The sequence below is a fragment of the Mobula hypostoma genome, chromosome 12, assembly GCF_963921235.1.
Source record: "Mobula hypostoma chromosome 12, sMobHyp1.1, whole genome shotgun sequence".
Classification (NCBI taxonomy): domain Eukaryota; kingdom Metazoa; phylum Chordata; class Chondrichthyes; order Myliobatiformes; family Myliobatidae; genus Mobula; species Mobula hypostoma.
The window spans coordinates 103,643,477-103,660,162 of record NC_086108.1 but is presented as its reverse complement, the minus strand read 5'-3'; the positions used below and the strand labels follow the sequence as shown (position 1 = coordinate 103,660,162).

At 43.0% G+C, this 16,686-nt stretch overlaps 1 protein-coding gene across 6 annotated transcripts in view; it reads left to right on the top strand.

Moving 5' to 3' along the window:
• Nucleotides 1-16,686, top strand: part of usp33 (ubiquitin specific peptidase 33) — a 156,905-nt gene that overhangs the window by 44,454 nt on the left and 95,765 nt on the right. For all 6 annotated transcript variants that reach the window (XM_063064734.1, XM_063064733.1, XM_063064732.1 and 3 more), the window contains exons 9-12: nt 1,321-1,434; nt 4,775-4,853; nt 7,622-7,973; nt 12,049-12,186. In XM_063064734.1, the coding sequence (XP_062920804.1) occupies nt 1,321-1,434; nt 4,775-4,853; nt 7,622-7,973; nt 12,049-12,186 (683 nt within the window). The remainder of the gene's footprint in view (nt 1-1,320; nt 1,435-4,774; nt 4,854-7,621; nt 7,974-12,048; nt 12,187-16,686) is intronic.

Below are 16,686 nucleotides of genomic sequence, written 5' to 3'. Positions count from 1 at the left end.
CTTGGAATGGGAATCAAAGATTTTTTTTTCCCTGGTGAATCAGAGACTGAAAGGACACCTGATAGAAGTTTATAAAATTATGATTGGTATTGATCAGATAGCCTGTCAGAATCTTTTCTTCAGAGTAAAAATACCAGCGGACAGAGCTTTAAGGTGAGACGGGAAATTCTAAAGATGTGTGGTGCAAGAATAATAGGTGCCTGGGAAATTGCTCCCAGGAATGGAAGCATAAGGAGATACCAAGTGGTGTTTAAGTACGAACTTTCTTGCGTGATAAAGGAGATGGTATTTGGGAAGTATAGGTATTTGCAGAAGAAAGGCCTGGCAATCTACTTCCATATCTTGCCATGAAAACCCTATGGACAACTACACTGTCGACGATGACTCAATTTAAAATTGTACATCGTTATTATTTGACAAAGGAGAGACTGTCTAAAATATTTCCTAATGTTGATAGTCAGTATGATAGCTGTAAAACTGAGACAGCTACATTGACATATGTTTTGGTCGTGTTCTGTATTTAAACAGTTTTGGAAATCTATTTTCTCTACAATTTCTAAAGCTTTAAAAATTAATTTACAACCTAATAAACTGACAGTTTTGTTCGGTATAATCCCTCAATATATTCACGATATTTCTATATCAGACCAACATGTAATTGCATTTGTCACATTATTGGCCAGAAGGGCTATTTATTAAAATGGAAAGATGCCTCTGCTCCCACTTTGATACAATAGTTCTCTCAGGAGATGTTATGTCTTAGTTTGGAGAAAATCAGAAGTCGAAACTTTTGATCCTTGATTTGACTTTGAGAAAAGGTGAGGCTCTTTTGCCTGCTACTATCATTTGATTTGAGTTAATTAAGATGGTCCCCTTCTGATTCTTGGGTAAATGGATTTGGTTGGCGGATTGATGTCTGTCTTTTATGGAAGCTTGTATGGAATATAGCTCCGGGTTTGTGCTCCCAATGGGTTTTTCTTTTTCACTTCTTTTTTGTTAGTAAGGTTTTTTTTGTTTAGTTAGTAGGGGTTCTTTTTTCCTTCTTACTTTTTTCCCAAAAAATAGCTTTAATATTATGTTTTTCCTTATTATTATTGATATATTGTTTAGCTTGGTTGATAGTTTAACTCTTATTGGTATGTTGACTTGATTACTTTAAGGTTTTTTTTGTTGATTTTCAATAATAATTAATAAAAAAGATTTAAAAATGAAATGAGTCGACAATGACTCAATGGCACTCAACAGCAACAGGTATTAGGGCTTTCCTTCTGAAGGTCAATTTTATACAATGTCACCTTTCATTTATTATTTCTTCCCCAGCCCACCTTTAACTCTGTTTTTCCTTGAGTGTGGAGGCTTGGTGCAGACCGACAAGAAACCAGCTCTGTCAAAAAGTTACCAGAAACTAATGGCAGAAATATGGCACAAAAATCGGTAAGTTTCCTTACAGTTGTCATTCCTGCTTTTAGTTTTGTTATGTGGAGTGCATAATTTTGGAACATATCACAGCTGGGTAGAGAAGATAAACATAAGAGATTCTGTAGATGCTGGAAATCCAGAATGTTGAAGGAACTCAACAGGTTAGGCAGCATCCATGGAAGGGAATAAACAGTCGGTGTTTTGGGCCAACTGGAAAGGAAGGGGGAAGAAGCCAGAATTAGAAAGTGGGGTGGGGGGAGAGGAAGGAGCATAATCTGCCAGGTGATAGGTTAAACCAGGTGAGAGAAAGATATTGTTCAACGAAGGTAGTTTCTTTTGACTTAGCGTCCTTTGAAGGAGAAGGGCAAGCCAAAAAATGGGAGTAAGTAATGATTGGAAATATGAGCAGATTGCAATAACTATTGGATGAGCTGTTACATTCCACCTACATTCTCTGCTGCATCTGGAGTTGCAAATGTCCATGCGGTAAATTGGCCATGTCTGGAGACACTAGACTGCAAATGTTGGAATCTGGAGCAACAAGCAATATGACGGAGAGTTGAGCAGCATCAATGAGAAGAGGATGTGGAGGAAGATGCAAGGGTCTGATTCATGGTTCATCCCATGCAGTTGTGTGCCAGAAGACTCTCCGATCTATGGGCTGTTCCCAGAGACACACTGAGATGGACGTCAAGTGCTGCTGGAAGATCATCAGCTCAGTAAAAGCAGCCCTTTGGTCTGCCCACACATTGAGATGTCCTTGGAAATGCTGCCGACTGGCGCATTCCTGGCTGCAGGAGTACTTGCTGAAGAACACACTGAAGCCAGTGCAAGGGCTCAGTGAGGGAGGATGACAGTATAATGTTCTTTTCCTGCTGGACAGGGAGGAGCCAGGTTGGGTGAGGAAGACACTCAGTTATTGTAATAGTATACCACCCCAGGGACCCATATGAGTAGCACAGTCCTCTTGGTTTTAAGAACTGGTCTTAGAATTCTACTTAATACATTGTCAATGAATGTCAAAATGAAAAGGCATTGTGTAGTTTATTCTTATAGTTTTTTTTATTATAAAATTTATCTTGATATAAAAAATGTGGGAAGAAAGGAGTTGTTAATGTTTCAGGTCAAAGCCCGGTATCAAGACTGAGTTCCTCCAACAAATTGTTGATTTAAAGCAGACTGGTGCTCATAGTGTCAGAATGTAGCAATCATAGGATCATAAGACATGGGAGGAAAATTAGGCCATTCAGCCCATTGAGTCTACTCCGCCAGTCCTTCATGGCTGATTTATTATCCATCTAAACCCCATTCTTCTGCCTTCTGTCCTGACTAATCAAGAACCTGTCAGTCTCTGCTTTAAATATACTCAATGACTTGTCCTCCACAGCCGTCTGTGGCAATGCATTCCACAGATTCACCACCATCTGGCAAAAGAAATACCTCCTCTTCTCTGTTCTAAATGGGCCTCCCTCAATTCTGAGGCTTGCCCTCAGGTCCTAGACTCCACCACTATGAGAAGCATCTCTCCACATCCACTTTATCCAGACCTTTCAATATTTGATTGGTTTCAATGAGATTCACCCCCTTATTCATCTAAACTCCAGCAAGTACGGGCCCAGAACCATTACCATTGCCATCAGTTCCAGAGTTGCTGTGACAGAATCCTATGTGAGCCAGAAGGAACTGTGCTGGCACTCTGCTTTGAAACATTTTAATGACGAGGTTGTCAAGCAATTACTGCAGAGAATCATTGTGCGTTTGATATCGACTGCCAGCTCTAGGGCGGATTGGATGACTCTTTTTCCATTGTGGAAACATGTTAGGTTAAATTGCCTTCTCTGTCATAAATTTTCACTGACTTTTGTGAATGTATTTCCATAATCTTGTTTAAGATGTACTAAATGGGATGCACTTATAACTTTTTGGAATTTATTTAATAAGAATAACACTGTACTGCAGCTTCTTAAGCAAAAGAGTAGTGTACTCATTTGGTGTTTGGGTTTGTTTTTGTTATGTAGGTAAAGGAGTTGTCTCTTTCTTGCCTGGATCTTGCTGGGGTTTTCTTTTGTTCCAACAGTTTCATGATGGCCATATCCAAGCTGAGATTGGCATTATAGAACTCAATAGCGTCTGGGGAATGAAGTAACGCACACAAAATACTGGAGAAATTTTCATCTTTTCCTGCCACAGAGCTCAGTGTCTGGTGTACAGTGACAGGCATGGAGACAATGTAGCTTCCTCATAGAACCAACCAAATATTACTAGGGCCAGTAGGCTGCTCATGAGTGGGCCAACTGGGAGAAGTAGCCTTCTTTGTCGGCATTCATCCTACACATACTGTAGACATCTTGGAAATAACTTGGAAAATGTGTTGCTTAGGTGGCTGATGGTTGAGTTGGGTTGTTCTGTCATCTTGGCAATTCACTTGCAAATGTTTCATCACCACTGATAGTATCTTCTCCTGACAAAATGTTTGCGAATGGATTGCCAAGATTGGGAAACCACTCAACTGTAGATATCTAACTGAAGATGTTAGAAAATGGCCAGTAACTCATACAGCATTTTATTGGAGGGGCAGGACTGAGGCTATAAGCAACACAAACAATTCCGGAGCCACTCAGCATGTTGGGCAGCATTGATGTAGAAGAATAAACAGTTGACGTTTTGGCTGAGACTCTTCATCAGGATTGGAAAGGAATTGGGCAGAAGTCAGAATAAGAAGGTGGGAGGGGAAGGAGTACAAGCTGGCAGGTCATAGTGAAACCAGAAGAGGAAGAAGGTGAGTGGGTGGGGACAGGGGGCTTAAGTGAGATACTGGGACGTGAAAGGCAGGAGAAGAAGGAATCTGATAGAGGAGAATGGGCCATGGGAAAAAGGAAAGGAGGTGGTGCACTGGAGAGAGGTGATGGTCAGGTGAGGTGAAGAGAAGGGGTAAGAAGGAGCCAGAATGGGGAATAAGTAAGCGGGCTGGCGTGGGAGAAATTCTGTCAGGTTGGAGCCGATCCAGACAATATGCAGTGTTTCTCCTCCAACCTTAGAGTGGTCTGCCTCAACATTGCTGCAGAGGAGGCCTTGGAATGACATGTCAGAATGGGAAGTAGAATAAAAATAGGCAATCACTGGGAAATCCCACCTGTTGTGGCAGATGGAACAAAGGTGTTTGATGAAACGGAAGTGAAGTATCCAGGCTTGTTTGGAGTGCTAATTGGCAATAGTATTCCTCTACATAGCGCTGCCAATTTACTTTGGCCATGTTGAATAACGATTGACCACTGATGGTTATTAAAAAATATTGAAACCAGTGTATATGTAACCAACTTGCATATCCTCATAATCTTGCATATTGTCTCTCCAGCCCTAGCTACGTTGTGCCAACTAGTCTGTTCCAGGGGATTAAAACTGTGAATCCAATGTTTCGTGGATATTCTCAACAGGTGAGAATCTTATCACAGGCAATGGACATATTCTGATGCAGATTCACTGGAGGCCTCGGTAGCATTTCAGTTAGTGTGATGCTATTACAGCTCGGGGTGTTGGAGCTCAGAGTTCAATTCTGGCGTCATCTGTAAGGAGTCTGTATGTCCTCCCCATGTGTGGGATTTCTCCAAGTGCTCTGCTTTTCTCCCACAGTCTAAAAATGTACTGGTTGGTAAGTTAATTAGTGATTCTAAATTGTCCCATGATTACGTTAGGGTTGAATTGGGGAGTTGCAAAATAAATTCACCAGAACTATACCGAGGTTTAAAGAGTTAAATTCAGGTCAGGCTCAAGTCCAAGTTTATTGTCATCTGACTATATAAGCGAAACAATGTTTCTCTGCACCCTCAATACATCTACCACACACAGCACATTAAACGAAACATTACCACAATCCGGAAAGGCCGCTGCGTCTATGCGTGCCACCATTTTGTGACATAAACTTGGCTTGTGTTTATTGTAGTGCAAGTAATTTTAGTTTGACAATATCAACATACCTATGACATTAGAGGAATTAAAAAGGATTTTAGAAATGCAGCTGCAGAGATCATTAACTCTGAGACACAGTATTATTAAAGACTATTCATGAAGGAGGTAGTTGTGCATTTTCAGAAGAGAGGTGAAAGAACTATGGGCTGTGATATTTGTATGGTTGTGCAGGCATGATAAACTAATTGAGTTCCTGTGATGTTCAGTTTGTAACCATATTCCTATGTCCACATTTCCTTTGACATGAGAGGCCATTTGGCATGTTAAATTTATGCCAGTACACATAGCAATCCTGTTCCCTACTGACTTTCCCTATAAACTTGCCTCCCGTGATGTTACTGCACACTCATGGCGACAGAGTGGCCAGTTGACCTACCGACCTATATTTCCTGTGGGATGTGGGATGAAACCAGAGTATCCAAGAGAAACTTCCATGCTCATATGAAGACCATAAGGCATAGGAGCAGAATTAGGCCATTCAGCCCATTGAATCTGCTCCACCATTCCATCATGGAGGGACTTGTCAGTTCTTCTGCACCACTGATGTTTGAAATTTCTCCCCATTTAGATAATATTCCACACTATTGTACTTTTCACCAAAATACATTATCATACATATCCCAACACTGTATTCCATCTGCCAATTGTTTTTGGCCCATTTTTCTAATTTGTCCTGCTGCAATCACATTGCTTCCTCAGTACTACCTACCCCTCTGTCTATCTTTGTATCATCTACATTGCCAAACAATGTGAAAAGCAGCGGTCCCAATACTAACCCCTGAGGAACACCACTAGTTACCAGCAGCCAATCAGAAAAGGCCCCTTTTACTCCCACTCACTGCCTCCTGCCTGTCATTCCGCTATCCATGACAGTATCTTTCCTGTAATGCCACAGGATTTTATCTTGGTAACTGGCCTCATGACTAGCACCTTATCAAATGCCTTCTGAAAATCTAAGTAAATTACATTCTCTCCTTTGTCCACCCTGCTTGGTACTTTTTGAAGAACTTGAACAGATTTTGTCAGACAAGATTTCCCTTTATAGAAACCATGCTGACTTTGACCTATTTTATCATTGGTCTCCAAATACCTCAAGCTCACCCTTAGTAATGGACTCCAACACTTTCCCAACCACTGAGGTTAGACTAACTGACCTATAATTTCCTTTCTTTTGCTTTCATCCCTTCTTAAAGTGTGGAGTGACGTTTGCAGTCCTCCAGGACCATGCCAGAATCAAGTGATTCTTGAAAGATCACGACCAATGCATCAGTTATCTCTTCAGCAACCTCTCTCAGGACTCTGGGATGTAGTCCATCTGGTCCAGGTGATTTATCCACCTTAAGACCTTTGAGTTTGCCTTGCACTTTTTCCTTTGTAATAGCAATGGCATTCACTCCTGCTTCTTGACCCTCTAGGATCTCCTACACATTGCTAGTGTCTTCCACAGTGAAGGCAGATGCAAAGTACCCGCTAAGTTCTCATTACTAACTCACTAGCATCGTTTTCCAGTGATCCAATATCAACTTCTATCTCCCTTTTACACTTTATATAACTGATAAAACCTTTGGTATCCTACTTTATATTATTGGCTAGTCTGCCCACACATTACATCTTTTTCCTTCTTATAGCTTTTTTAGTTGCCTTTCGTTGGATTTTAAAAGCCTTCCAATTATCCAACTTCCCACTCACTTTTGCTACCTTATATGCCCTTTCCTTGTCTTATATGCAGTCCTTAACTTCCTCCGTTAGCCACGGTTGCCTCCCCTTGCCATTTGAGAATTCCTTCCTCTGTGGGACACATCTATCTTGAGTCTTGTGAACTATTCCCAGAAACTTCAGCCATCTCTGTCCTGCCCTCATCCCCACCAGTGTCCTCCTCCAAGCCTTGTGAACTGTTCCCAGAAACTGTCCTGCCCTCATCCCCACCAGTGTCCTCCTCCAAGCCTTGTGAACTATTCCCAGAAACTGTCCTGCCCTCATCCCCACCAGTGTCCTCCTCCAATCCACCTGAGCAAGCTCCTCTCTCATGCTTCTGTAATACCCTTTTTCCCACTGCGATACTAATATATGTGAGTTATGCTTCTCCCTCTCAAATTGCAGTATGAATTCAACCATATTATGATCTCTGCCTTCTAAGTGTTCCTTTACATTAAGCTCCTTAATGTAATCTGTAGACTTAGAGAATAGTTGTAATTTGCCAGATCTTAGTTTTAATACTGTTGTGTCTGTTCCCCAGGATGCCCAAGAATTTTTGCGCTGTTTGATGGATCAACTTCATGAAGAACTGAAAGAACAAGTCACAGAACAGACTGAAGATTCCCAGTGTGTAACCATGGAAGAACAAATGGAGGAAGAAAACATGTCAGATAATGAATTTCAGTCCTGTGACTCGTGTGCTGGCAGTGACAAGGCTGATGGTGAGACCAACTCAAAGATGTTGGTGGAAGATCAGGGGGGAGACCTGGTGCACGAGGAACTGAAAAACCACACACCAGTAAAAGTCCGGCCACAAGAGAGAAACATACTGCATAAACTTTATAACCATGGCTCTGGAGATGATTTAGATAAAGACATGGACACTTCCACAGGTACTGATCAAAGAGTACTCAGTCATTATGTTCAAAGCAGTTTGCTGGGCAGTTGGGGGCATACAGGCCTATATTCTGTGGATTTTTTTTTAGGTTAATAGCCCGCATGGTCACTGTTTGATTTTTCTTTTGTGTGCTCTTCTGGTCTCTCCTTAACCAGTACCTCCTAAAGAGGAGGGTGGCACGGTAGTATGGCAGTTAGTGCAACGTTTTGCAGTGCTTGCAACCTGAGTTCAATTCCCGCCACTGTCTGTAAGGAGTTTGTACCTTCTCCCATGTGTTTCCTCCAGTTTCCTCCCACATTGTAAAGTTGCAAAGGTTAGTAGGTTAATTGATCACATGAGTATAATTGGGTGGCAGGGGATTTTTGGGCTGGAAGGGCCCGTTTCTGTGTCAGATCGTAATGTAGAGTCACAACCCAGAATAGTGTGAGAAAGTGTATGGGATAACATCTCCTCTGTCTCACCCAAACGTAACTTTCCTTTATACAGCATCTTTATCACAGTAATCTATCTGCATGTCTTAAAGTTGTATACAATTTGATGGCAATCTTGTGAGAAGTTGCTGGGATATGTTAACCCACAGCATAGCCAAGAAATGTGTTTCAAGAAATGCTTTAAAATGAAGGAAAGCTGAAGTTGTTTGGAGAGAGAATCCCTGAGGGAGGATCACGGCAGATGAAGGAATACTAGCTAATAGTATTTCAGCTTGACCTTTCAATCTCTTCATAACAGCACTGAGGATAAATCAACATGAACTGTAATAGTTAAAGACGTGTTACCCCATGTTCTCAATTGATAAAGCTCTTGGCAGTGATTGAGAGCTGATTGATACACAGCACTTGTAAGATTAAAGGTTAGTTTTATTTGTCACATGCATATTGAAACACCAGTGAAATGCATCATTCGCAGTAATGAACAACACTGTCTGAATATATGCAGGGGGCTGGAATGTCAAAATATTAAATTCCTCTCTTTGCATTAATTTTGAGAGAATATATGTTAGACTATGGTTGCTATGTAATTTATATTATAGACTGCCAACATGTAAATAAGTTTCCTGCATTGTGCTGCAACCAGTATCTTTGTAATCTTGCTCCCCTGGACCTGCTGCTCCTGTTTACTGTGTGTAGAAATTTTCCATTTGTTGTCCTGCTTTCAAAGATCCATATATATTTTATTTGCCATATTTATGCTCACAACTTCCCAAATCCTGTGCTGCCTTCTTTTTTCATAACAATTTCCAAATTGTTTAATAGATATTGATAGAAGTTGAATACCTCTGCACATTTGAGCTTGCCTTAAGACTGTAAGACATATGAGCAGAATTTGGCCACCCAGCCCATGCCCTACCATTCCATTGTGGCTGACTTATTATCCTTCTCCTGCCTTCTCCCTGTAATCTTGAATGCCTTTACTAGTTAAGAACCTATCAACCTCCCCTTTAAATATACCCAATGACCTGGCCGCCACAGCTCTCTGTGGCAATGAATTCCACAGATTTATCACCTACTGGCTGAAGAAATTCCTCCTCATCTCTGATCCAAAGGGATGCCCTTCTATTCTGGGGCTGTGCCCTCTGAATTTAGACTCCTCCAGATGTTTTAATACAACTGTGTCCATTACAGCATGAAGGAAAATTGGACTGGCTAGTCTGGGTGTGGGTGTTATTTCTTTGCTGTTAATAATAGACATGATAATATCATTAATGTGCTTAATGCTTATTTCGTTAATGATTGAAATTGGTATGGAAATATGCAATTTACAGCCCATGACCTCACTTGCAGTAAAACAGGGTGTAAACCCCATCCATTGTTACCAACTGTGCGTAAATTAGTGTCCTTTCTGGTACATAATAGGACCATAAGACATGGGAGCAGAATTAGGCCATTCGACCTATCGAGTCTGCTCCGCCGTTCCATTAGAGCTGATTTGTTATCCCCTCAGCCCTATTCTCCTGCCTTCTCCCCGTAACCTTTGACATCCAAGTTGATCAAGAACCTATCAACATCGCTTTAAATACATGTGATGTTGCTGTTTTCTTCCTCATTATACCCCCCTGACTGGTCACTGATCTGTTTGTGCAAGCAATCAATCCTCTGACAATGAGTTGTTTGTTTTAGTTGTTCACTGCCACAATCACTCCTCTAATCCCTATAAGCATTATGAAAGTGTTGCTTATTTGGTTTAGGGCCATTAGAGAGCACAGGGGTTATTGAGAGGGCAAAGTCGTTAGGAGAAAGTGATGTGGCCAGACACAATGAAAAATGCTTAACCCTCTCTCCTGAGTTTTCTCCTTCCTCCATGGCACCCCTTTAAATAGTTGATATGGCTGTAATGAAGAGTGTACTTTAAAGGTGAGACCTGTTTGCCATCAGTTATAAGGCTGATGTAGAACTGAAAACTACAGCCAGCTGCCAAAAGTTCACAGCTTAAAGTAAATTTATCATCAAAGTATGTATATGTTACCATATACTATGCTGAGAATCATTTACATGCAGGCATTGATAGGAAAAGTAAAGAAATACAATAGAATCTATGAAAACAATACATAAGTAAAGACTGACAAGCAACCAATGTGCAAAAGAAAATAATGTACAAATTTAAAAAGATAATACTAATAACAAAAGTTATAAAAGAGTCCTTGAAAGTGAGTTGGTAGGTCATAGAATTTGTTCAGAGTTGAGTCTGTGAAAGTTATCCATGTCGTTTCCAGAGCTTGATGATTGAGGGGTAATAACTGTGCCTGAATGTGATAGTGTTGGACCAAAGGTTCCTCTTCCTCCTGCTTTGGTGGTCTGAGCGATAATAGAGCATGGTCTTGTATGGTGGGGGTCCCTGATGATGGATGCTGCTTTGATGATGGACGCTGTATTTAAAGTGCCTGCATTTGCTCCTTACGGTAGTGATATTCGTCACTTTAGTTCATAAAAGTTCAAAGGTACACCAAATCAGCACAACATACCCAAGTTATTGTATTTTTATTATAAATTGATAAAGCTGAATCATTTTTGAGTCCCTCAATTGGGCATAAAATTAAATGCAGAAGCACGTACTGCATCAGAAATAAGTAAAATGCCATTTATAGGCAATGGAGTACAAAAAACAATAAGAAATTAGTGACACACAGAAAAGTTGCTGGTGAACGCAGCAGGCCAGGCAGCATCTCTAGGAGGAGGTACAGTCGACGTTTCGGGCGGAGACCCTTCGTCAGGACTAACTGAAGGAAGAGCTAGTAAGAGATTTGAAAGTGGGAGGGGGAGGGGGAGATCCAAAATGATAGGAGAAGACAGGAGGGGGAGGGATGGAGCCAAGAGCTGGACAAGTGATTGGCAAAAGGGATATGAGAGGATCATGGGACAGGAGGCCTAGGGAGAATGAAGAGGGGGAGGGGGAACGCAGAGGATGGGCAAGGGGTGTAGTCAGAGGGACAGAGGGAGAAAAAGGAGAGTGAGAGAAAGAATGTGTGTATAAAAATAAATAACGGATGGGGTACGAGGGGGAGGTGGGGCATTAGCGGAAGTTAGAGAAGCCAGTGTTCATGCCATCAGGTTGAAGGCTACCCAGACAGATTATAAGGTGTTGTTCCTCCAACCTGAGTGTGGCTTCATCTTTACAATAGAGGAGGCTGTGGATAGACATATCAGAGTGGGACTGGGACGTGGAATTAAAATGTGTGGCCACTGGGAGATCCCCCCCCCCCCACTTCTTCTTTCTCCCTAGGCTCCTGTCCCATAATCCTCTCATATCCTTTTTGCCAATCAACTGTCCAGCTCTTAGCTCCATCCCTCCCCCTCCCACTTTCAAGTCTCTTTACTATCTCTTCTTTCAGTAGTCCTGACAAGCGGTCTCAGCCCGAAACGTCAACTGTACCTCTTCCTAGAGATGCTGCCAGGCCTGCTACGTTCACCAGCAACTTTTATGTGTGTTGCTTGAAACTCCAGCATCTGCAGATTTCCTTGTGTTTGCGTTAAGAAATTAGTGAGCTTGTTTCTAGCTACATTATACAGAAAAACTGCTTTCGCATTTTCTTTGAGTTGCGTAGTACAAGTAACACTCATTTTTCTTATTTTTAGAGATTACTGCTGACGTGTCGGTGCACAGTTCTTCGAGACCTAGTAGTCCTATGCTGAATGAAGCAAATTCAAGGCTGTCCAGCAGCCCACCAAGATCTTCTTCAGTGTGGGGAGGTCTTGCCTCCTCACACAAAAAAGGTATTGTCTGTTTATTTTACCCTCTAATCAGGCTTTTATTTTGATAGCACTGCTGACTTTAATTCTGAAATACAGTTGGACCATGTCAGGGAGGACAGCCATATTGTTTTTTGGTGGAGATATCCAGACAAAAGTGCATATACACAATCCTGTGTTGTAGAAATATAGAACATAGAAACATAGAAAACCTATAGCACAATACAGGCCCTTCGGCCCACAAAGCTGTGCTTGATTTTGATTTGGAGCAAGAAGGCTGCGGGTGAACGGCTAAGGATTTCCGGAGCAAAGGCAGTTTTACTACTCGGGGTAAGAGAGGCAAGACTGCGCAGGCGCGTGATGTCAGCCAGTAGAGCGGGAAGAGTTTAAAAAGAAGACCGCCATATCCAGCGGCAGCTGAGTGAGAACATAGAGCATAGAATAGTACAGCACATTACAGGCCCTTCGGCCCACAATGTTGTGCCGACCCTCAAACCCTGCCTCCCATATAAGCCCCCCACCTTAAATTCCTCCATATACCTGTCTAGTAGTCTCTTAAACTTCACTAGTGTATCTGCCTCCACCACTGACTCAGGCAGTGCATTCCACGCACCAACCACACTCTGAGTAAAAAAAACCTTCCTCTAATATCCCCCTTGAACTTCCCACCCCTTACCTTAAAGCCATGTCCTCTTGTATTGTGCAGTGGTGCCCTGGGGAAGAGGCACTGGCTATCCACTCTATCTATTCCTCTTATTATCTTGTACATCTCTATCATGTCTCCTCTCATCCTCCTTCTCTCCAAAGAGTAAAGCCCTAGCTCCCTTAATCTCTGATCATAGTGCATACTTTCTAAACCAGGCAGCATCCTGGTAAATCTCCTCTGTACCCTTTCCAATGCTTCCACCTGCAAGTGGAAGAAGTGGCAGAGCGATAGGGCTTTGGCTCAATGGGCTTAAGCTGTAACGAGGCGAGGTAGGTTTACCTGTGTTATTTGCAGAAAGGAAGTAATACGTGTGTGAGGCTTGTTTTCTGTGCTCGGTGTCAGATGTGGGAGGTCCTGGAGTCTCCCAGCCTCCCGGACGGCCATATCTGCACCCAGTGTGTCGAGCTGCAGCATCTAAGGGATCGCGTTAGGGAACTGGAGATGCAGCTTGATAACCTTCGTCTGGTCAGGGAGAGTGAGGAGGTGATAGAAAGGAGTTATAGGCAGGTGGTCACACCGGGACCGTGGGAGACAGACAAGTGGGTAACAGTCAGGAGAGGGAAGGAGAAGAGTCACGTACTAGAGAGTACCACTGTGGCTGTGCCCCTTGACAATAAGTACTCCTGTTTGTGTACTGTTGGAGGGGACAGCCTACCTGGAGGAAGCAACAGTGGCCGTGCCTCTGGCACAGAGTCCGGCCCTGTGGCTCAGAAGGGTAGGGAAAGGAAGAGGAAGGCAGTAATGATAGGGGACTCTACAGTTAGGGGGTTAGACAGGTGATTCTGTGGACGCAAGAAAGAAACTCGGATGGTAGTTTGCCTCCCAGGAGCCAGAGTCCGAGATGTTTCAGATCGCGTCCAAGATATCCTGCAGTGGGAGGGAGAACAGCCAGAGGTCGTGGTACATATTGGTAACAGTGACATAGGTAGGAAAAGGGAAGAGGTCCTGAAAAAAGACTTCAGGGAGTTGGGAAGGAAGTTGAGAAGCAGGACCGCAAATATAGTCATCTCGGGATTACTGCCTGTGCCACGTGACAGTGAGTATAGGAGTAGAATGAGGTGGAGGATAAATGCGTGGCTGAAGGATTGAAGCAGGGGGCAGCGATTCAGATTTCTGGATCACTGGGGCCTCTTTTGGGGCAGGTATGACCTGTACAGAAAGTACAGGTTGCACTTGAATCCCAGGGGGCCCAATATCCTGGTGGGGAGGTTTGCTAAGGCTACTGGGGAGAGTTTAAACTAGAATCGTTGGGGGGTGAGAACCGAACTGAAGAGACTGGGGAAGAGGCAGTTGGCTCACAAATAGAGAAAGCTTGGAGACAGTGTGTGAGGGAAGATAGGCAGGTGATAGAGAAGGGACACGGTCAGATGGACAGTTTGAGATGTGACTATTTTAACGCAAGTAGTATTGTGAACAAAGCGGATGAGTTTAGAGCGTGGATCAGTACTTGGAGCTATGATGTGGTGGCCATTACAGAGACTTGGATGGCTCAGGGACAGGAATGGTTATTTCAAGTGCCGGGTTTTAGATGTTTCAGAAAGGACAGGGAAAGAGGCAAAAGAGGTGGGGGCATGGCACTGTTGATCAGAGATAGTGTCACGGCTGCAGAAAAGGTGGACGTCGTTGAGGGATTGTCTACGGAGTCTCTGTGGGTGGAGGTTAGGAACAGGAAGGGGTCAATAACTTTACTGGGTGCTTTTTATAGGCCGCCCAATAGTAACAGGGATATCGAGGAGCAGATAGGGAAACAGATCCTGGAAAGGTGTAATAATAACAGAGTTGTCGTGATGGGAGATTTTAATTTCCCAAATATCGATTGGTATCTCCCTAGAGCAAGGGGTTTATATGGGGGGGAGTTTGTTAGGTGTGTGCAGGAAGGCTTCTTGACACAATATGTAGATAAGCCTACAAGAGGACCTGGTCAGGTGTCAGATCTCACAGTGGGAGAGCATTTTGGAGATAGCGATCATAATTCTATATCCTTTACAATAGCATTGGAGAGAGATAGGAACAGACGAGTTAGAAAAGCGTTTAATTGGAGTAAGAGGAATTATGAGGCTATCAGGCAGGAAATTGGAAGCTTAAGCTGGGAACAGATGTTCTCAGGGAGAAGTACGGAAGAAATATGGCAAATATTCAGGGGATATTTGTGTGGAGTTCTGCATGGGTACGTTCCAATGAGACAAGGAAGTTATGGTAGAGAACAGGAACCGTGGTGTACAGAGGCTGTGATAAATCTAGTCATGAAGAATAGGAAAGCTTACAAAAAGTTCAGAGAGTTCGGTAATGTTAGGGATCTAGAAGATTATAGGGCTAACAGGAAGGAGTTTAAAAAGGAAATTAGGAGAGCCAGAAGGAGCCATGAGAAGGCTTGGCAGGCAGGATTAAGGAAAACCCCAAGGCATTCTACAAGTACGTGAAGAGCAAGGGGATAAGACGTGAAAGAATGTGACCTATCAAGTGTGACAGTGAGAAAGTGTGTATGGAACCGGAGGAAATAGCAGGGGTACTTAATGAATACTTTAATTCAGTATTCACTATGGAAAAGGATCTTGGTGATTGTAGTGCTGACTGAAATGCTTGAGCATGTAGATATTAAGAAAGAGGATGTGCTGGAGCTTTTGGAAAGCATCAAGTTGTATAAGTCGCTGGGACCGGATGAGATGTACCCCAGGCTACTGTGGGAGGCAAGGGAGGAGATTGCTGAGCCTCTGGCGATGATCTTTGAATCATCAATGGGGACGGGAAAGGTTTCGGAGGATTGGAGGTTTGCAGATATTGTTCCCTTATTCAAGAAAGGGAGTAGAGATAGCCCAGGAAATTATAGACCAGTGAGTCTTTCTTCAGTGGTTGGTAAGTTGATGGAGAAGATCCTGAGATGCAGGATTTATGAACATTTGGAGAGGTATAATATGATTAGGAATAGTCAGCATGGCTTTGTCAAGGGCAGGTCATGCCTTATGAGCCTGATTGAATTTTTTGAGGATGTGACTAAACACGTTGATGAAGGAAGAGCAGTAGGTGTAGTGTATATGGATTTCAGCAAGGCATTTGATAAGGTACCCCATGCAAGGCTTATTGAGAAAGTAAGGAGGCTTGGGATCCAAGGGGACATTGCTTTGTGGATCCAGAACTGGCTTGCCCACAGAAGGCAAAAAGTGGTTGTAGATGGGTCATATTCTGCATAGATGTCGGTGGCCAGAGGTGTGCCTCAGGGATCTGTTCTGGGACCCTTACTCTTTGTGATTTTTATAAATGACCTGGATGAGGAAGTGGAGAGATGGGTTAGTAAGTTTGCTGATGACACAAAGGTTGGGGGTGTTGTGGATAGTATGGAGGGCTGTCAGAGGTTAGAGCAGAATATTGATAGGATGCAAAACTGGGCTGAGAAGTGGCAGATGGAGTTCAACCCAAATAAGTGTGAGGTGGTTCATTTTGGTAGGTCAAATATGATGGCAGAATATAGCATTAATGGTAAGACTCTTGGCACTGTGGTTAGAGGAACACTCACAATGCGCTGGAGGAACTCAGCACGTTAGTCAGCATCAGTTGAAAAGGTGATACTGACTGACCCGCTGAGTTCCTCCAGCGCATTGTGAGTGTTCCTTTGACAACAGCATCTGCAGATTATTTTGTGTTTAGGACACTGTGAAGGCATACGGTGTATTGGCCTTCACCAATCGTGGAATTGAATTTAGGAGCCGAGAGGTAATGTTGCAGCTATATAGGACCCTGGTCAGACCCCACTTGGAGTACTGTGTTCAGTTCTGGTCGCCTCACTACAGATGGGATGTGGAAACCATAGAAAGGGGGTGCAG